The 21,785-nt window shown below is 42.2% G+C and overlaps 1 protein-coding gene across 1 annotated transcript in view; it reads left to right on the top strand.

The window, feature by feature from the left end:
* The window catches only part of LOC135196150 (GATOR complex protein Iml1-like), a gene marked incomplete in the record, with an annotated part of 480,334 nt that overhangs the window by 381,399 nt on the left and 77,150 nt on the right, over positions 1-21,785 (top strand). Inside the window, 1 exon segment of the mRNA XM_064222704.1 lies at positions 17,746-17,921. Coding sequence (XP_064078774.1) covers positions 17,746-17,921 — 176 coding nt within the window.

Raw genomic sequence — 21,785 nt, 5'->3', positions numbered from 1 at the left:
GGAAATGAAACATGCCTTTGTTTAAATTTGAATGTTTTTATTCTGTAATGCACAAACATTTGGATGCCTGCATGTTTGCTAATTTTTGTTTCAGAAAATTTTTAAAATATTTTTCATATTTTGTCTCGATAGGAATTCTGAAGTCGACATATTTAATTTTTTATGCTTAACTTGATGAAAGAATTTCTTACTTTCTACATTATTTCTGTTTTATTATGAATGTAAAAATTTCATATAAATTTTTTTAATCACAACATTTATTTTGAATTTATTATAACTGTCAGTCTCATTGGATTTGAAAAAGCTAATTCTTTTCATTCTGTTCTTCTATTATGGTCTTTTGTTAGGTGAGAGATTTGTTAACTAGTTAACAAATTTTTTTTTTTATGTATTTAAACAAATGTTTGTAGGTTTAGCCAATAATATGAAAAGATATTGTAGTCAGTCATTTTAGATATGAATCACTTGTTCAGATTTAACATTTAGTTGTAATTATTTATCTCTGTATTCATTGAAGATATTTCTTGATGTGTGAAGGTTGTCATGTACAGTCACTAAAACTTGAAATTGTTGGCATTAATCATCATGATGCCATAGTTGATCAGTGATACAGCCTTGTCAATCCTAGAGGTAAAGTGGTTGTGAACTCTTCATGATCACAGTGCACTATGTGTTGGATATAAAATTGGTGAAATGCACAAGGAATTTACAATTATTTTGTGTCCTCATTCTTGCAAATTTTATTGATAATTAAAGAGGGCTTCATCACTAAGTTTCAGTGACTTGATCAAATAAGGAAAGTCTAATTTAAGTGATGCTCTAACTACAGTCTTTGTGCAGGATCAAAAAGAAGCCCTTGATAATGAGAGATTATGTAAAAACATAATTTTGTACATGAACTTCCCTGACAGATATATACTTAGCTATAGTCTCCGACGTACCCGACAGAATTTCAAATCTCGCGGCACACGCGACAGGTAGGTCAGGTGGTCTACCTTACCCGCCGCTGGGTGGCGGATGTACGAACCACTCCCGTTTGCTTGTCAGATTTTTTTCTGTCGCGGGAACGATAACAACTGTTGTCGGTTCCTCTCGATAGTTTTTCGATTCTCGCTTGCCTGGAGTTAATTTGGACTTCTTTTGGTGACGTATTCGCTTTGTTTGGCTTGGCATATGTTGATTGTGGACCGGTTTGATTTTGATTTTGATTTTCTTTAACGATGTCTGACCTAGATTCAGTAGTTAAAACTTCGGTTTTGTTTAGGGTTTGCGTGAATGAAGGATGTAAGGTGAGGTTGCCGAAAGCTTCGGTAGACCCTCACACGGTTTGCATGAATTGCAGGGGGAATGAATGTTCTTTTGCTAACCCTTGTAGTGAATGTAAGGGATTGAATGAAGAAGAATATAAGGCTCTCTCTTCTTATGTTAGGAAGTTGGAACGTGATAGAGTGCGTAAGGCTTCCTCTAGAAGTTCTAGTAGATCTAGAATGAGTGAGTTGGATGTGGATCCTAATACTAACGTAGAATTAGAACCTTCTTCCCAAGTTGCAGCCCCTGCTCCCCGCACCGAAGCCGAAGATTCGCCTTCGGAGGCGGCAGCTCTGAGAGCCACGATTCTTTCTATGGATCAGAAGATTCGTCAGTTGGAAGGTAAGGAGAGTGTTAGTGGATCAGTGCAGTGTCCCCAGTGTTGTGGAGGGTGCGTCTGACTGGCTCCTTAGTGCCTCTAGGCCTAGACCTCTTCCAGACTCCCAGTTCCAGTGGAGTAGGAAAGTCGAAAGCCGCAAGAGGGCTAGGAGAACCCCCCCCACCGGTCAGGCGTCCCCTCGGCAGATCCTGAAGTACGCTCCCAGGCTGCCTCGGATCGCTACAAGAAGGAGCTCCTACGCCGTTGCTTCTCCTCTTCGTCTTCTCCCTCTCCGAAGAGAGGTTGGAACTCCCCGGATGCGTCGCGCCCGTTGAAGAGGACTTGGAAGGCTCCCTGCAGTCCTTTGGCTTCTAGTCCGGAGGTTTTCCCGGAAGAATCGTCGGTGGAGGCGAAGAAACCCAAGAAATCCTGTGATCGTTCTTCTTCTCGCGCTCCTCGCTGTGCGCCTGCGTCCGAGGAAGAACAACAAGATTCTCCTACGAGAGTACTCGCGGGACTTCAAGGTCAGATCACGGCGCTAGCAGATTCTCTAGCAGTTAGATCACGTAGGAAGAAGGACGTTTCTCTTCCGATCAAGAGATCTAGGCGCCGCTCTTCAGAGGATCGTTCTCCGCTTTTTAGGCATTCTCCTTCATATGGGGAGGTTTTGTATGAAGGTAGGGGCTCACGTGAGCGCCCTCGCTCTCCTGGCTCTCTTTCGACTTCAAGGCGCCAAACATCGGTTGGACGCTCTATGGAGAAAGAAGTTTTTTCTCCAGATGGATTCCCGCTTCCGGTAAGCGCACTGCACCTGCTCATCACGCTATTTCTTCAACTCCCTCGCGTGGGACTTCTCCTCAGCAGTCCTCAGATCCCTAAGAAGGCGCCTTATTACAAGTAGGCGTTCTTCTTCCAGATGTCGCTCTCCTCGAGTGTCGGATCGTGACTTCTCTCCTTACAGGCGTCAAGAGTCTGGTAGGAGTCGTGTGCATGATAGACGGCCTGCTGTTAGCCGCTCCCCGCAAGGTAGGCGCCAAGAGCCTACTGCACATCGATCTCCTAGTAGGCGCTCGTCTCTTTTAAGGCGTCATACTCCTGATTATTCTCCTCGGGGCAGACAACAAGAGTCTTTCAAGCGCCCTTCTCTGTGTAGGCGCTCAAACCGCTTCTAGGCGCACTACTCCTGACCGTTCGTCTCTTGTAGGCACCAGGAATCTTGGAAGCGCCCTTCGCCAGGTAGGCGCTCGTTAGCTTTGAAGCGCCCTTCTCCTGAATGTTACCCTCTTGTTAGAAGTCAAGAGTCTCGCAAGCAGCCTTCTCCTAGTAGGCGCATTTCGCCTGCCAGTCAAACTTCCGTTGATCGTACTCAACTGGACAGGTATGGAGAGCCGTTCAAGCGCTCGGCTCCCGATAGGCGCTCTTCTCCTGGCAGCCGCTCGCCTCAGGATAGACGCAAAGAGTCTAGCAGGCGCTCGCCTCCTCGTAAGCGCCCTGTGGATGTTTCCAAGGATTCTCGGAGTAGGAGCCCTACCTCTCCTTCTGCTGAGGTTCCGTCTACCTCGAAGAGGGAGTCTCATCGTAGACACCCAGATCTTCTCATCGTTCTCCAGTGGATGTGAACTCTTCTAAGAGAGGGCGTTCTCCAACCTCTCGCTCAACTCCTACTAGGATCCCTTCGTCTCCTAAGGATCTTACGCGCTGCCTCGACAAAGACGTCCTAGAAGGTTCGGATGAGGAACCGAACACTTCTGCTGCTGTGTCTTCTTACAAGAAGCTTACAGAGCTACTTTTGCAAGTTTTTGGGGATTCCCTTACTCCTATGGCTCCTCCTTCTCCTCACTCACTTTTTTCAACGGCGAAGACAGCTAAGAGTTCTTCTTGTGTGAGGATGAACCAACTCTTTCAATGAAGAAGGCACTGAGGAGTTTTTGGTTCCTGGATGGCTTCCAAAGAAGAAGCGGGGAAAACGATGTTCGCTTTTCCTCCTTCGAATCAGGACGCGCTGGTTTCTGGTACGAAACAGGAGAGTCCTTAGGATTGGGTCTACCGTCTTCGGCTGATTCGGATTTTTCGGCGCTGGTAGATTCGACAAGGAGAGCTGCCCTTAACTCTGCTAAGACGACTTGGGCAATGAATGAACTGGATCACATGCTAAAAGGCATGTTTAGAGTGCTGGAAGTATTTAACTTCCTTGATTGGTCGTTGGGGGTCCTAGCCAAGAAAATTGAAGTGCCAGAGTCATTTTCGCCAGAAGATCTCGTGTGTGTCTTGTATGGACAAGTCGGTAAGAGACGGAGCGAGTGAAATCGCCTCCCTGTATGGTGCCGGGATCGTGAAGAAGAGGTCTGTTTATTGTTCCTTCTTAACGAAGTCTGTCTCCCATGCCCAGAGGTCTTCTTTGCTGTTTGCTCCCCTGTCTGCTCAGTTGTTCCCTAAACATCTAGTGCAGGACATTTCGAGATCGCTTTCGGCTAAAGCCACCCAGGACCTTTTGGCACAGTCGGCAAGAAAAACCTCGCCCTTCCTTCCCTACCAAGGCTAAGAAGGAAAAGTCAAGTGTTCGAGAACCCTTTCGAGGGGCGTCTTCCTCAAGAACCTCTACGTTTAGAGGTCGTAGACCTTCAAGAAGGGGTAAGACTTTCGCCAAGTCTGTTAAAGCCCCCAAATAACTTGCAAGTCCTTCAAACAACGGTGGGGGCCAGACTCTTAGAGTTTGCAGAAGTCTGGGCCAAAAAAGGGGTGGATCCTTGGACCCTTTCTATTTTGAGGAGAGGTTACCTCATCCCTTTCGTCGAAAGACCTCCCTTGACGACCATCCCAAGGGAACTGACGGCCAGGTACAGAGACCCCATCATGAATCAAGCTCTCCATCTAGCAGTAGATCAGATGCTGGAGAAGGGGGCTATCGAACTAGTGACAGACCATCGTTCATCGGGCTTCTACAACCGCCTTTTCCTAGTTCCGAAGTCCTCAGGGGGATGGAGACCGGTGTTGGACGTAAGCGCCCTGAACTTCTTCGTAGAAAAGAAGTTCACGATGGAAACGCCTTCATCAGTGCTGGCAGCACTTCGTCCAGGGGACTGGATGGTTTCCTTGGATTTACAGGACGCTTACTTCCATGTACCGATCCATCCTTCCTGGAGGAAGTTTCTCAGATTCATGATGGGGAGGAAAATTTTTCAGTTCAGGGCTCTGTGTTTCGGCCTCTCGACAGCCCCTCAAGTGTTCACGGGGATTTTGAGGAATGTGGCTCAATGGCTTCATTTGAAAGGGGTGAGGATATCCATGTACCTCGATGATTGGCTAATAAGGGCCAATTCAGAAGATCGTTGTTTGAAGGACTTACAAGTAACTCTAGAATTGACGAAGGCGTTGGGACTTCTCGTCAATTTCAAGAAGTCGTCACTAATTCCCGAGCAAGAGTGTGTGTATCTCGGGATACAGATGAACTCTCTGAGTTTTCGGGCTTTTCCCTCTCAGGAAAGGATAGCCGAGGATTCGAGAGAGTAACAACCTTCTTAGGGAAAGAAGTATGCACAGTGAGGGAGTGGATGAGTCCTGCTGGGGACGCTCTCCTCGCTGGAGCAATTCGTTTCCCTAGGAAGGTTGCACCTGAGACCGCTCCAATTCTTTCTTCATCGGAATTGGAGTCGTTGTTCTCAGGATTTGACGTTCTCCCCCTGTCGTTATCCCAGGACGTCAAGAAAACATCTATGTTGGTGGACAGATCCCAACCTCTTTGCGAAGGGACTGTCTCTTCAATCCCAGACCCCCAACCTGGTGTTGTTCTCCGATGCGTCGGACACGGGGTGGGGGGCAACTCTGGGAACCAGCGAAGTGTCAGGTACCTGGGTGGGGGACCAGGTAGCCTGGCACATCAACAGAAAGGAGTTGATGGCTGTGTGGTTGGCTCTGAAGGCTTTCGAGCCCAAAGTCAAAAGATCGTAGTGCAAGTCAACGCGGACAACACTACAGCTCTGGCATATATCAGGAAACAGGGGGGGCACGCATTCCTTCTCCCTGTACGAGACAGCAAGAGACCTTCTTCTGTGGGCAGAGAAAGGGGAATCAAGCTTCTCACCAGGTTCGTGCAGGGAGAAAGGAATGTAAGAGCAGATCTCCTCAGCAGGAAAGATCAGGTCCTCCCACAGAGTGGACCCTTCATCTGGATGTATGCCAGAGCCTGTGGAAGTTATGGGGCAGGCCACACATAGACCTCTTTGCCACGTCAAAGAACAAGAGGCTGGATCCTTACTGCTCTCCGATATCGGATACAGAGGCATTAGCAATAGATGCTCTTCTTCTAGACTGGAGCGGACTCGACGTCTATGCGTTTCCCCCTTCAAGATCCTGGGGCTAACCATCAAGAAGTTCGTAGAGTCCGATTCAACGAGAATGACCTTAATCGCTCCCTTTTAGCCAGCCCAAGAATGGTTCACAGAGGTACTGGAATGGTTGGTGGACCTTCCAAGATCGCTCCCGCTAAGGAGCGATCTACTCAGACAACCCCACTTCGACAGGTACCACAAAAATCTCCTCGCTCTCAGTCTGACTGGCTTCAGACTGTCCAAAGTTTGGTCAGAGCGAAAGGCTTTTCAGCAACAGCTGCTAAAGCAATCGCAAGAGCGAGGAGACCTTCCACCTTGCGTGTATACCAGTCAAAGTGGGATGTCTTCAGACGTTGGTGCAAGAGGAAGAACATTTCCTCTTCCAGTACCTCTGTGACCCAAATTGCGGATTTCCTTATTTTCCTCAAAGAAGAATGTCATCTTGTTGTGTCAACTATTAAGGGATACCGCAGTATGTTGGCGGCGGTATTTCGGCATAGAGGCTTAAATTTATCCGATGATAAGGACCTGCATGATCTTATTAGATCATTTGAAACCATTAAGCGTCCTCATGTGGTACCGAACTGGAATCTAGACGTAGTTCTACAATTCCTTGGATCGTCTAGATTTGAACCTCCTGGCTTAGCCTCTTTCAAGGATCTGACGAAGAAGGCTATCTTCCTTTTGGCCCTAGCTACAGCTAAGAGAGTGAGTGAGCTCCAAGCTATTGAGGGCAATGTAGGGTTTAAGGAAGATTCTATGGTGTGTTCGTTTCTTCCAAGTTTCCTTGCAAAGAATGAAAACCCATCACGCCCTTGGCCCAGGAGCTTTGAAGTTCGTAGTTTATCTTTTCTAGTAGGGGAAGAGCCTGAAAGAACTCTTTGCCCTATGAGAATTATGAAGTATTTCCTTAAGAGGAAGGAACAACTTAAGGCTAATCAAGATGTGCTTTGGTGCTCCGTAAAGGACCCCACTCGGCCCATGTCGAAGAATGCTCTTTCCTTTTTCCTGAGAAGCCTTATTACAGAGGCACGTGTTGCCTGTAAGGAAGAACATTTTAGACTACTGAAAGTGAAAAGCTCACGAGGTGAGAGCCATTGCAACTTCGCTTGCATTCAGAAAAAATATGTCTGTGCGGAACTTGATGGAGGCGACTTTTTGGAGATGCCAATCGGTTTTCGCAAACCACTACCTACGTGATGTAAAAATCACATATGATAAATGCTTCGCCTTGGGTCCTTTCGTATCGGCGGATTCGGTGCTGGGGCAGGGAGCTGAAACTTATCCTGTGTAAATTTTTTATATGTTACCCTATATTTTATATTGGTGTTTTTTGGTTGCCTGAAAGAGGTTGCAGGAGGCACCTCTTTTTGTCGTAATATTAACCCTTTGTATTTTGGTTAGGTGGTCTGGTGGGTTTTGGCTCTTTGCAGAGGTAGTGGTAAGGATCTGTTAGGTAAGCGGACAAGGTCCCTCTAACAGGATCCGACTTGGATTCTACCACAATAGGGGATCACATATCCCAGTGGTAGATCCGAGAGTCTTCCAGCATCAGGTCACGTCCTAGCTGTAGCTCTCCAGGCAATGCAGACTCAGAGACAGTATCTATGAAGTCTTCATCCTGAAAAGGTGAGAACCAAGGTTTTTATATCCTACAACATTAGTTGTTTCCCGTCTTACCTGTATTATTTAGCTGTCTCTTACCCTCCACCAAGGGTGCCAATCAGCTAAGTATATATCTGTCAGGGAAGTTCATGTACAAAAATGATATTGTTAAACTACAATAAAGTTTTGTACATACTTACCTGGCAGATATATACGATTAATGGCCCACCCAGCCTCCCCTCAGGAGACAGGTGGAAGAGAAAAATCTGACAAGCAAACGGGAGTGGTTCGTACATCCGCCACCCAGCGGCGGGTAAGGTAGACCACCTGACCTACCTGTCGCATGTGCCGCAAGATTTGAAATTCTGTCGGGTACGTCGGAGACTATAGCTAAGTATATATCTGCCAGGTAAGTATGTACAAAACTTTATTGTAGTTTAACAATATCATATTACTAGATAATTCATGGCAAATCAATCTGTATTTGGAGCAACTCAAAACCCTATACAGTACGGTCCCTGATTATGCAAGAATTTGGTCGATCCACGGACTCGTAGAACTGGAAAATTGCAGATTTTGATACACATACCTTATGGGAATAATTCCATTAGGGCCAAGGCAAATGGCAACTTACCCAGTCAAACTTTTTTACTACCCATTTTTTGGCAACTTACCCAGTGAAACTTTTACTACCCATTACTATATTTTTTTTTCTAATATGAAATTGTTCTTATGGATAAATAAAAAATTTAAAAGTTTTAAAGTTTTAATAGCTTGAAAAAGTTTAAAATTACACCCAGGATGGTGAAAACTTTCACATGCAAACATGGATGCATAATTCCTAGAATCAATGCTTGATGAACCGTAAGAGTCACATATCCTCAAGATCTGCTCCTTACTCTTCAAGATGCACCTTACCATTGATTCGCCCATATTCAGCTGGCGGCCAATTGCACAGTGGCTCTTTCCTTCTTCCTTTAATTTAAGGGCTTTTTAGTTTTGAGAGAATAGGTCTTCCTCTTCAACTTCTGGGCAGATGCAGACATGATGTGGATGATCAGAATACACTTCGCAGATCGGAATAATATGAGTAACGAGAGCTAGCATGTGACTTGAGAACAATAGTGATGGTGATGGTGATGATACCGATCATTCATACACACCGCTCTTATAATGTCACAAATGCATGAGGTGGAGCCTTCCATCTTAGCCAATGGCTGAGCAGGAGCCCTCCATCTTTACCAATGGCTGAGCAGGAAATTGTTCTTGCATCCCCGCCCCCCCCCCCCCCCTTTCTCTCAGACATCAGCAACCCCCCACCCCCAATACTTGAAAAGACAATAGATTTGATACATTTTGTGGCGCGTGACTTGTAGACTTTGAACGACTTCGCAGATACAGAAAATCTATTTTTAAGAACTAGCGACCCCATAAAAGGGAAATTGTATAATCCAATCACGCATATTTCGGGACCATACTGTACTAGTCAGAGTAAAGGTAAAAGAAATGTTATGACTTGTATTTAGCTGAAAGAGGCAGGTCCCCCATCACAAGAATCCATATTTCTAGAGGGGGTCAAACATGACTTGAAGTTGTATGACATTTGTTTAGTTGACTTTTTAAATTGTGCATGTTGCTGGTTTTTAAAGCCAACAACAAACACTAAGGTCCATGTTAGAAAAATCTAAAAACTTGTGCTTAATTTTTATATTTAATTTATTTACCATTTTTGTGTGGAGACAATCCATTGAATGCTTCAATATGAACTTATATAAACCTTCAGTAGTGGATGACAGTCTACTATATATCATTGATAAGTAGCCTTCTCAGTGCTAGCATTCAAGAAAAGACATTAGTTTTATCAGTGATCATAAGAAAAGACATAAGTTTTATCAGTGATCATAGACACTAGAACTGAAGTTTGTTACATGACCTATCATTTGCCGATTGAAAATATGCTTATGACATCCTCTTTCTCTCTCGTAGCCCTTTTGCTTCTAGCAATACCTGCAAGATGTATGAACTATCAGGTGTTGTTCCTTTAAAGGCTAATCAATGATGGATTTAAGAGCAAAGAACTAGCATAAATGAGGATTGTCACAAAATCATGACTCCCTTTACATTATATTTATATTTAAATGGAAATATGTTACTCCTCTGTGTACTGAATGGTCCTGGGAAAGTATCTTGTCAGCAGGGCACGGATAAGCGAAAACTGCCATTAACCAAAACCTTGTTGGTAGTTTATGGCGCTTATGGCCCCAATATCTGGTTAATGGTACCAGTACTAACCCCCACTTCGGTGGTTGTGGATTTGATTCTCGGCCATTCCATTGAGGAGTGAGAGATGTGTATTTCTGGTGATAGAAGTTCACTCTCGACGTGGTTTGGAAGTCATGTAAAGCCGTTGGTCCCGTTGCTGAATGACCGCTGGTTCCATGCAACGTAAAAACACTGTACAAACAAACAAGCAAACCAATACTAACCAGTTAATGGCGCCTCCTTTTGGTATGTTATTTGCCATAACTCTATGAATGGCACCTTATGGCGCCGATAAGTGAAACTTGGCCCATTATAGGGCCATAAATCACCGATTTTATGGTGCTAGGCAAGCACCATTAATTGCTGAAGACCACATCTTCCTGGCTGAGAAAAGTTATCTAGAGTTCCAACTTATTGTGCTTTCTTGTTAACTATGATTGTAACTATACCAGGACTTTTAAGGTCAGGACAATAGTATCTTATTTGTTCATATTATTTTTTCTCCATGGTCAAGTGGGAAATACTCAGCCTTTGCTGTGCATTATTGTTAGATTGTGACTCATTACTTCATTGTTGTGTTGTTGAATGTGTTAATATGAAGAGGAGCCAGATTTTTTAAGTAATGTCATAAAATCTTTGATTTCAACCCATCACTTCCTAGTTATTTGGTTCTCTCATGATGGGTTCACTCCCTTTCTGTTCACTGAATTTTTTTTACAACCTTTTGGTGAGCATCATTGAAGATCAGAAAAATTTGCCAGTAATTATCTTTATCAGTATCCAGCTATGACTTGGCAAAGTAAAATGAATTTGTAATTTATATGGTCACACAGGAAAAGGGTAGGATAATTTAGTATCATGTGCCTTGACAAACAAGCCTAATATTTTGGTGGAATGTCTTTTACTCAGTTCAGCTACCTCCGCTGGCACTGCTGTGGTGGCTGTGGCCCCCTGGAAAAGGAGAGCACAAAGTCCCGCGTCAAGTACATAAGGCTGTCCTTTAGGGGCGTTCTTGCCAAAGTCAGCCACCCACTTCCTCAGGTTGGTCCTCGCATCGTGGCGGACCGCTGGATTGGCCTGTTAGGGAGGAACCGTATTAGTACAATGTTTGGAACAAAACCTAATACAACATCTTATGAGATATTATGACATAAATTAAATACCAATAATGTAGCAAAGGGACTTACATGCTCATCAACTAGAGAGGACACCATCTCGTAACACACCGTACACGCGTCGGGGTGCCAGACCATGTAGTTCTCCAGTTGTACGGCGCAGTTTGCGTGGGAGCGGCAAACTACATGGCCATATGGCTTGCCTAGGGAGGCAGGACACCCCTCTGCCTGGCAACAGACCATCTGTAATGGAAATTGATTTTGAGTACCGAAGTTCGGTAAGCAACGGAGAGAGCATGCACCTTAATCTAGATAAGTCAAGATCTATATGCTACACAGGATCAAAATAAGTACTATGAATAAAGTAATTACTTTGGGTGATATTGCCTGGACTCGTTTCCGCCCTTATAATAGATATCGGTTTGCTAAGCGGGATGTGAGGTCCGCCGGTGCTGGAGGGGGTGGGGGGGGGGGGGGGGGAATGTCCGGCCCCTCCTCCGGCACCTAGCTGGTTGGAAGGCTACGTTGTGTAGCCGGACCTAGATGACGAATTCCGCCACAACCGAAAATAGGACAGAATAGAGAACTGGCAATATATAGGACAATGCTCCGTAGCCTAGTGTAGGGTGAGTCACACTGGCCTGGTCATTATAGGACCGGAGCTATGTGTGGGGGGTGCCGAAGCTCCATCCGCCAGCTGAATCGCTCCCCAAAACCCTCTTATAATGTAGGAGGAAAGGGGCTGGTGCGGTGGGAGTCAGTAGGGTATACCTCTGAATCTGCCTGCATTAATTTAAAGGGGGCGAAGCTCCCTATTGTAACCTCCCGAATGAGAAGGTTGGCGAGGGAAGCAACAAGCAACGGAGCTGTTATAATGAATACTCCGGAGCTACATCCTCCGACTGGTGCGGTACCGCTTGTGAGTTGGCGGCAGCCAGTCAGAGACACACGTGGTGGTATACAATAATAACACCACATCACTATTACTCCCTCTCCCCCTCTTTTTTATACAGTCTCCCCTCCTCCTCTAGCCAGAGGGGGAGGGGGGATGGTGGGGGGGTGGAAAAGGGAGAATGTGACGCGTGTGGTAGGTCACGAACGCCTGGCCACCCACCCGATCAGAGATGGACCTCCACTAGGTAACTTGGCCTACTCTGTAGGGATAAGGCCGACTGGCACATGGCCGGTCGTGGTTAGGTGGTGGTTACTCACGATCAGGAGGCTATGCCGGGTAGCCAGACGTACTAGACCGGTATTTCATAACATATATAAACAAAATAAATGTCACAACATACTGAATTCATAGCGAGGTCTAATGGAGGGATGCAAAAATATAAGGCTAAGAAAGGAGGGAAGGAAGCACCCATATGGATTTGCTAAACCGAAACACGACAAACTGGACAGGGTAGGCCAAATGACCACCCCTGCCAGACTGAAGTAGACGGTAGACCTCGACCATACCTACTCTAAACCGAAATCTCGGTTTAGACCGGCTGGGCGGGAACCTCAGGCCAAACTGCTAAATCGATTTGTTTGATCTAGGCAGCAGAGAGGTAAATCCAAAGACACACCAAGGTGTGATAAGGGTACTAGGAAGGGACACCTAGCCTAACTTCCTAGGCTGGCCTAGGCCAGTTTTATAAAATTATATAGGTGAGGAGATGAGCAATCCCTCCGACCTCATAAATCAATCATGCACAAAATCTAGACATATCTAAATTATGCTACTCAATATATCCTCCTAATCGAGGAGGGAGAGATAATGAGAGAAATAGGGGGGGGGGGGGAAGAACTATCCCTCCCTCTCTCTTCTCTAATATAATAGATCAAAATGAAAATATGCACCGTTATAATTCATGCAGAAATAGGCAATAACCTGCCCCTGAACCATAGGGGGGGCCTATCATTTACGACGTAACTAACGTATTGCTCTGTACCCCCAATGAAAGCCAAGGGCGGGACAGGCCCATATACGGATTGTAAACCTATATGTACTGAACTAATGCATCGATTTAGAAAAAGGTAGATAGCTAAATGTAAAATGTAAATATAAAATTGCAAAATATCGTAGGTCCCATGTGCTGAAAATTTGCACGCTTTCCGGTGACGCTCCTAAAATGGCGGCTCAGCCGATGGCGACTTCAATACTATTATGAAGGGCCGAAGGCGAATATGGGGGAAATACCAACATAAAATGAAAAACACATAATTTGGGGTACTCAACTTGGGTGTAGAAGTGACATCAGACGAAGCCATGATGCGAAACAGGTAAAAGTTGGTAAAAAATCCTGGAGCGAAAAAGACGTGCAGCACACACAAGACCGCTAATTACAGGAATGGGGAAGCGTGTGGGTACTAGTAGTAGTTGCGAGTGGAGGGTGAGGCGGGGGATGCTTGGAACGGCTCCCACCGCAGAGGGATTTTGAAGAGGGAATCTTCTAAGTGGCAGAGGATCTGTGAATAGTAACCACTTCGCCCCTTTACTTATACCGACACCCTTCGGGGTGCTCGCGCTGAGGGTAGTAACTTCAGCATACCATGCAAGCTTTTTCTCTGGTATATATTAGGTTATATTTATACTTGAAAAATGAGCTACAGGGATTTTTCACCGGCAGACACAGGTCGAACCCAGAAATAATGGAATTTGGTGAGATGTGTAAAGAAATTAGTCAGGAAATTGAAAAAACCCAGGAGGTACCAAGGTTTGTGCAAAAGATTGGGAAAAGACTGGCTGTGTCAATGGAAATAGATAAAGTGCAGATGTTGAATGTGAGTGAAAGAACAAAAGGTTGAAGCACTGTAGATGAATTTGTTCTTACAAGGATACGGACCATTACCTTTTACCGTACATAGGAGTAGTTTCAGTGCATGCACCGGAGCGTGGTTGTTGATGCTTGGAAACAGGGTATCCTCATGGTGGAGATGGGCAGTGAGTGAGGGAATAACCTACCTCACCCACAATTTTCACTTTTTCTTAGGCCACTTTTGAGGGCAGATATGTTGTTGCCCTACTCTTTCCTTTGTGTGATCATTGAATTTTTTATTATCCTGCTACTTTTCTTTCTTTTATTTAAATTTTTGTACTTTTTTTATGTATTTTGTGCCTTTTTGTCTATTATTGTGTTTTTATCAAAATGGAGAAGATATAAAGCAATACATGTATCTATGTGGATGTTTCTATGTCCCACCTCAGTAAACTCACACAAGCATTGTTCATTTTGTAGGGGAAAGGCTTGTATTTGTTCTTTCCCTTGTGATGAATGTGCTGGCTGTTCCTCTCCTCACTAAGAAAAATTTGGTCAACAGAATAAGGACAAGAGGTTTTTGCTAGCAAATCATAAGGGTATGTCTACATACTCTACTGGGGATGCCCCCAATCCTTTTAAATTTTCTTGCCAGTACCATCTTCCTTTCCTTTACCACCTCCTAAAAGTTGTACCCTTAAATGAATAATAACTCTTGCACGAGAGATTTTTCATGCCCTTTCTTGGGGAGAATGAAGGCACTGCTGGGGCTGGTGTTCCTATAGGGTCTGGCTACACTGAATATTCCAAGTAGTTCATGTTTGACCACATTCCTTGATAACGACTGAGGAGGAAAAGGAATTGTCTCCTAAGCCTTCATGCCTTGTTTCATTAATGTCTAATGTTAGTACTCAGCCTGCTGTGTCTCTAGCTCCCTTTTTATTGTCTGGTGTACAGGAGCGATTCCCCTATTACAGTTGTCCTCCCAGTAGTTGACCCTCCTGTAGCTTCTTCCTGGACTCTAATTTGCTGCATAGGCAAAAGACAACAAGTAATAATTGCGTCAAAGTTTCTTCAACACAATCGAATTTTCTGTACAGCATATAATCAAGGCCATGGAAAACAGCTCTATCTTTTGGTGATCTTGGTATATAATGATGTAAGAGCCGTGGCTCATGAAAGTTTAACCATGGCCCAGTGTTGGCCTGTCCTATATCGTTGCCAGATGCATGAGCATAGCTAAATTTAACCTTAAATATTTTAAGATAAAAAGTAGTAAGGCTATAGGGCTACTATTTGGTATGCTTGATGACTAGAGGGTGGATGATCAACACACCAATTTGCAGCCCTGTACCCTCAGTAGTTTTTAAGATCTGTGGTTAGACTGAAAGTGTGTGGACGGGCAGACAAAGCCATCTCAATAGTTTTCTTTTACAGAAAACTAAACAGGAAGTCTAAGCCCTTGTGTAAGAAGTCCAGGTGGACTTCTTTTGCAAGTTCCTCCTCCTTGGAGCAGAGCTGGATAAGAGATCATGGAACAAGCACAACTCGAGTGCTCTCTTGAATGGGAGATGTTCAATCTCTTCCACCTCTCATACATTTGATTCACTACTTAAGTAATTACTACAAATCTTAACCAGTGCAATATATAAAATGCATTTTACCAGCACAAAAATAATGCCTCAGTAACACTCCTCATATTCTGTGGATGCAAGAGCTGATGTATATTGGTCCAAATATATATGGTAGTTTATTCAGTTTTGTAAGTCTTTCATGGGCATTTTAAGTAAAATATTAAACAGTTGGATGACTGCGAAAGGTGAATATATATAATTATATATATATATATATATATATATATATATATATATATATATATATATATATATATATATATATATATATATATAATATATATCCATCACACACACACACACACACACACAATAAACCTGATCCCTTTAATCCAAATAGTGAATAAGACAGACACTGAACAGGGTCATTTAAGATAGGTACTGTTCTTCTACTCATCATTTTCCTTTTTATTTACCAAAGGTAAATACAGTGGACCCCTGTATTAGTGCTCTTGACATTCACGGACTCACATATTCATGGATTTCTCCGTGGCCCATATCTACCCATTATGTATTCGTGGGAAATTTGTGTATTTGCCGTATTATGAGAAATATCCACAAGTTACTGTATTTTAATATAAATTTCATAAACACAATCACCTTTTGTGGTAAACATACAGTGTTCCCCCCGTATTCGCGGGGGATGCGTACCAGACCCCCCCGTGAATAGTTAGAATCCGCAAATGTTTGGAACCCCTATAAAAGCGCTAAAAACAGCCTATTTTGTTAGTTAAAACTTAAGAAAAACCACTAAAAATGTTCATACTTGGTTTTTTAATAGTTTTATCACAAAAAGTGCATTTTATGATGAAATTGATCATAAAAACCAGGAATTTGTGGATATTTCTCATAGAAAAATACCGCGAATGCGCGAATTTTCTGCGAATAATGTGGGGAAACTTTCCCGAGAGAAATCCGCGAATCCGGAGAACGCGAATACGGGGGGTCCACTGTATTTTTAAAGAACCAGATATAAGCATTTTAGTGGGTTTTTCTTGAGTTTGGAAAAAAATAGGCAGTTTTTAGCATTTTTATATAGGCTCTAGTATTCGCTGATGCTAGCTAAATGGGTGGGGGGGGTCGATTGTTCAGGTATGCCTCCCCCACAAATATGTGGGGTTAACTGTATAATTTTCATTTATGATTTTATTTTTTATATAGTACAGGCAGTCCCTGGTTATCAGTGGGGGTTTTGTTCCTGGGGGCGTGCCAATAAACGAAAACTGCCCTTAATCAAAACCCGGCGATTTATATCGCCATAAGCACCTTATGGAGCCTCTGTTAGGTATGTTATGGCACCATAACTCTATTATTAGTGCCTTATGGCGCCAATAACTGGAACTCGGTCCGTTATAGCGCCATAAATCGCTGATTTTGTGGTGCTAGACAAGCACCGTGAAACCGGATCGCCGATAACGGAGTCTGCCGATAACTGGGGACTGCCTGTACAGTTCTGTATTTATACAGAATGATCTAAGGTTCTTTCCATATTTTTTTTTTTTAATGAAATTTTGGTAAGTGCCCAGAGTTCTCATTGTTTTTTTAGTGTTTTGTAAGAAACTGTATGTTCCTTGATATATACTACGTACTAGTAATTGTGAGACTTGTTGATAGTATTTCAGATAGCTTTGATGAGCTGCTTTAAGTTGAACATTTTATGATCTGCTTGTCATATATTTTATTTATGACTTGAAAGTTTTTAGTATGTTTTTTCATTCCCTACCCTGTCAACACTTAGTGAAAATTTGTGCACTTCTTGTGGTAAAATAATTCAGTTAACTACAATTAACCCGATAGTTCATAAAGTCAAATTAGTAATTGAATATCAGTAATTTAGTAAGGAAAATTGATTTCTTATAAGGAAGTGCCTCTGTAACTCATTTAATTGATGTTGCATATTGCAGTTGCAATAATGTAAATAGTAAATAGTTTTACCAGCTAAATGAGGGGTGAGAAATTTAATCAACCTTTCCATCCTATCATCATCAGCAGTTCAAGATTTTGCAAAACTTGTTTTATTGTATTAAATGCTGTAATTTGGTAATTTTAAGAGTTTTGATAATTAAAGCTTGCTTGTTATTAACTTTACATTGTGTTCTATTGTAGATAATTTACATCATTTTAGTCATGTTTAATATATATATAGATATTTTCATCAGTTTAGTCATGTTTAATATATGTATATATATATATATATATATATTATATATATATATATATATATATATACATACATACATACATACATATTGTATTTGATTTTAAATCACAAAGAAATAAAAAAGAAAATTGAAACACTGAAGATGCAACTTGGTTCATATATATATCTATGCCTTATTGCATCACTGTGATTCATATATATGCATTAAGCTGAAAATGCAACATCATTATATTACAGTTTATCTAGTTTTAGTATTGTGGTATTTGCAGAATGCAGTAGCATTTAGAGAGCGCCTTGGTAGCAATAGGGTCCTAGAACGTCCTAGATTGCGATCAGGAGGCAAAACATCAGAAAGACTGCGTTTTGAGAGTGGCAATAGGGAGCTGCACACAGATTCTTCGGAAATGAAGTCTTTATTAGAACCAGAAGAGGATAAAGAGGAAAAGTAAGTGAGAAGATTTTTTGGTTAGTATATGTGGAATTCATGTTTTAAGATAGGTGTTTAGGCAAAAATATAAATTTTTCCTACATGTAGTGTATATCAGAATTTGATAAGTAGGTTAGTTCTGCACTTTGTTACATGAATATGTATGATTTCATTTTGAGGCACTCCAATCCTTTTATATCATAAAGAATGGATAATTGTCTTAAATTGTTTTTGTTGCATGTGTGCTCTGTTGTTGCACTGAATACAGAGTTGTTTTTGCTTGCATATTCTTCCCCATCCAGTTGTCATCAGCAGCTTTTAAACTTAGTGATAATGCAGTACAGTATTGTGTTTGGTCCTGATTGAAAAAATTATAACTTTTCAGTGGTAAGTTCTCAATGCAAAAAGAATATTTTCTTATAAAAATAAGGTAAACATGTTTTAACCTATAGCCAAATAACTTCAGTCCCAGTTTCTAGATGATTTTATTTAAGCAGTTAATGTAAATTTAAATTTTATGTATGTAACTTACCAAGTAAATTACATTGCCTACAGTTTCACATTCTGGCAGCTTAAATTTTGGAATTCTTGGTAACGCTAGTTTGTGTAGGTTAATTGGCCCCACCCACTTTCAGGGTAAGGAAGGAACAACACAGCTTAGAGTCATCAATATTTTTCTGCTGGCTTTTGACTAGTTCAATTGTGAGCAGTCAGCTAGATTTTGATTTTCATTTATTTCTCCATCAGTGTTTTTCTCCCTTTAGTGATGTATTGGTAGCCTTTGGCTTTTTTGTCAAATTTCCCCTTAGATGATTTGGTAACAAGACTTTATTACTGGAATTGACATATTAACTTGTAGTTTAGTTGACTTGTTTTCATATCTGACTCAAGTGCAACTAGCTTACAGTATTGCAGCAAAGACTGCAATACAAAACTAATGAAAGCCAAATATGATTCACACACTATGTGTACAGAATATAGGGGACAGGTGTGCTCCATTAATTTGACCTGCAATGAGTGTTCTGATTGGGATGCCAAGAATTGGAGGGTATTAGAATCACATTTGAATAAATTAGACAAGGACAGGGAACATAAAGAGTAAAACAACAGCAAATAAGACTAGATATTTCTGTTAAGTCTTGTGTAGATGTTTCCATAATTTCTGTACCTGCTCCTTCTTTGTCCTCCATTCCCAATATTTTAACTAATCAACTTGCTCCTTTATCCAGCTCCCTTACTTCAAACCACCTTGCCAGCCTTGAGTACAAAATGAATTGTAATTTTTTTTATGGGCAAAGTGGATAGTAAGAGTGTTGGTGAAGATGACAGTGGAGGAGGTGCCTGTTCGTCCTGCCGATGCCCCTAGGCAAGGGTCAGTGGCTTACTTGACTATACTGGGGTCTACCCATGAACAGGTGGCCCCTCAGTTGGCTGTTGGAAAGGCATCCAGATAGAAGTGAGTCGGCTGCCCTCTAGTTCTGAATCTTCCAGCCAAGAGTTGAAATGCTGATGGCACTTTAATGATGTATCACAGCAACTGAAAAGACCTGCAATAGACTGTATTCACTCTCCAACAGTGTTATGCAAGCGATTTAGGGATCCCTTGCTATCATTGTGTAGGTTTTGGGATTCTCCAAAGCATATTCCTCCAGAATGTCCTGTGCTAAAGCCAGACTACTGTTCTTCGCTGAAGAAACACTTCTTCTTGGAGCAACATCCCTTCTGCGCCTGAGCTTCTTGGAGCAACGTCCCTTCTGCGCCTGAGCTCCCATGTGGCCCCAAGTGGTCAGTTAGTGCCTGAGCTCCTACTTTCTCCTGAGCTCCTGTTTGCAGTTGTGCTGAATTTGGTGATGGATCTCCCTCTGGCACCCAAGGATTCAATCACACCAGAGCCTCCATGAGCGCCCCAACGCTTTTTAGTGCCTGAGTACTCTCATTCACCCAATCATGTTACAGTTGAATGCACTGATCATTCTAGGGAGTACTTGGCATGGTTTCAGACAGTACCGGCACCAGATGCCAGGCATTTAGTGCCAGCTGCTTCAGCTTCACATCCTTGTCCCTTGTTTCCTGCTGACGACACTGTGGACCTGTTGTTGGTCCGATTCAATGACGACTTGCCACCATCATGAATTCACTTAAGGAGGAACCCTTGACAATGGCTCCTCAGACACTTTCAGACTCAAAGTTGATGAATTACAGTGGGTCCTCGGTAATCGCTGGGGATAGGGTCCACAACCATCTGTGTTAAGCAAATATCCGCTTTATCACACTCCTCAAAAGCTGAACTGTGCTTCATTACAAGTTTAGTAGTTGACACAATGGTAATAACAATATACAGGATATTTAATCTCTAATCACCATAAAAATATTTGAAATATGAATTTCATATGTAAATAACACAACATTGTGATTATTCTCCTCCCAAACCAGTCTAACTATTGTTCTAAACTTTTCTCTCTCTCATCTCTCTCTCCTCATCTCTCTCTCTCTCTCTCTCTCTCTCGTCTCTCTCTCTCTCTCTCTCTCTCTCTCTCTCTCTCTCTCTCAATAAAATATGAATTACTGTATCATAAACTTTTCTGTTACTTCTTTCTAATGAATGCCAAATTCTTTAGAAGCTTGATTTTCAAGTCAATGGCCCCTGTGGGCTTGTTCCATATGAATAGGTCGTCGTTCCCATCTTTGAATAGTAAGAAAATACTGTAAAAATAATTCAGGTATGGAGTATCCTTCAGCAAATGTATTGGGCCAGCTGCAAACTGATTGACTAACAAGGAGGGTATCCTGATGGAGATGGGGGGAGAGAAGGGATTTCCCATGCTCTTCTCCCTGTGTGGGGCTGTGCTGACTGATGAGTACCTTTATCTTTCCGTCTTTTCTTGTGTTTGACTGTGTGACCACTTTTTTTTCTTGTGTTCAGCCCCATTTTTTTTCTTATGGAGAACAAGATTTCATCATTTCTGCAAGGGTGGTGGCCACCCTTGTAAGTGGTTTGTCTCCCATTGCAGTACATATATATCTATATATTCAGTATGCACTTTTAGAGGCTAAGGAGTGTAAATTTGAATGTTATGTGTCAAATGTGTATCTTGGTCTCCTCCATGTGTGAGCATTAAGTAAAAGGGAGTAGAAAACCAAGGAAGGGTTCCCAGCGTATCTAAGAAAACAGGCCCATTCTAGAAGTGATATCTAGTACCTCCAAATCTTTCTTGCCTCCAGTGACCATTCCCCTAACCCCTCCCCTAAGAGTCGGGCTAAAAAAAAAAAAAAAAAAAAAAAAACAGCAGCACTCCAGGCTGGGGAAACTTTGAGATCAGCCAATTTAAGAAAAAACATCCAATTGAAAGAGGAAGCAATGCAAATGCACATGGTATAAAGAAAAATTTAAAAAATAAAAAATTCCCACTAACTTCCATGAGAAGTTGAAAAATGCTAAATATTTACAACCCCTTGTAGGCCTCTTTTACAAGACGATCGTAAATTTTACCAAGTGTTATATGCTTTTTCTAATAAATAATTTTATATTTTGTATAGTAATTATAATTACAGCTCACACAATATAAAAACAGATAAGAACTAAAATCAGTAACAAATTCTGAGTATATTTGTTGTAAAATATTTGCCAGTTTACTGAGATCAAAGATGTAGAAACAATTTTTGGATTATACATGTTTTTCTAGTATTTCTTTGCCCTTTTCTTTGCAAAATTACAGTTATAATAGACATACTATCATAAAAGATAATAACTAAAACCATCAGCAACCCCTTGGTGTATTTATGAGCTAATGTATACAAAGACATCATGTGAGAGAGAGAGAGAGAGAGAGAGAGAGAGAGAGAGAGAGAGAGAGAGAGAGAGTGTACATGTCTCCTTGAAGT

The sequence above is a fragment of the Macrobrachium nipponense genome, chromosome 17, assembly GCF_015104395.2.
Source record: "Macrobrachium nipponense isolate FS-2020 chromosome 17, ASM1510439v2, whole genome shotgun sequence".
NCBI lineage: Eukaryota > Metazoa > Arthropoda > Malacostraca > Decapoda > Palaemonidae > Macrobrachium > Macrobrachium nipponense.
Note: the sequence above shows the minus strand (reverse complement) of the source record. Positions and strands in the feature narration are given on the sequence as shown.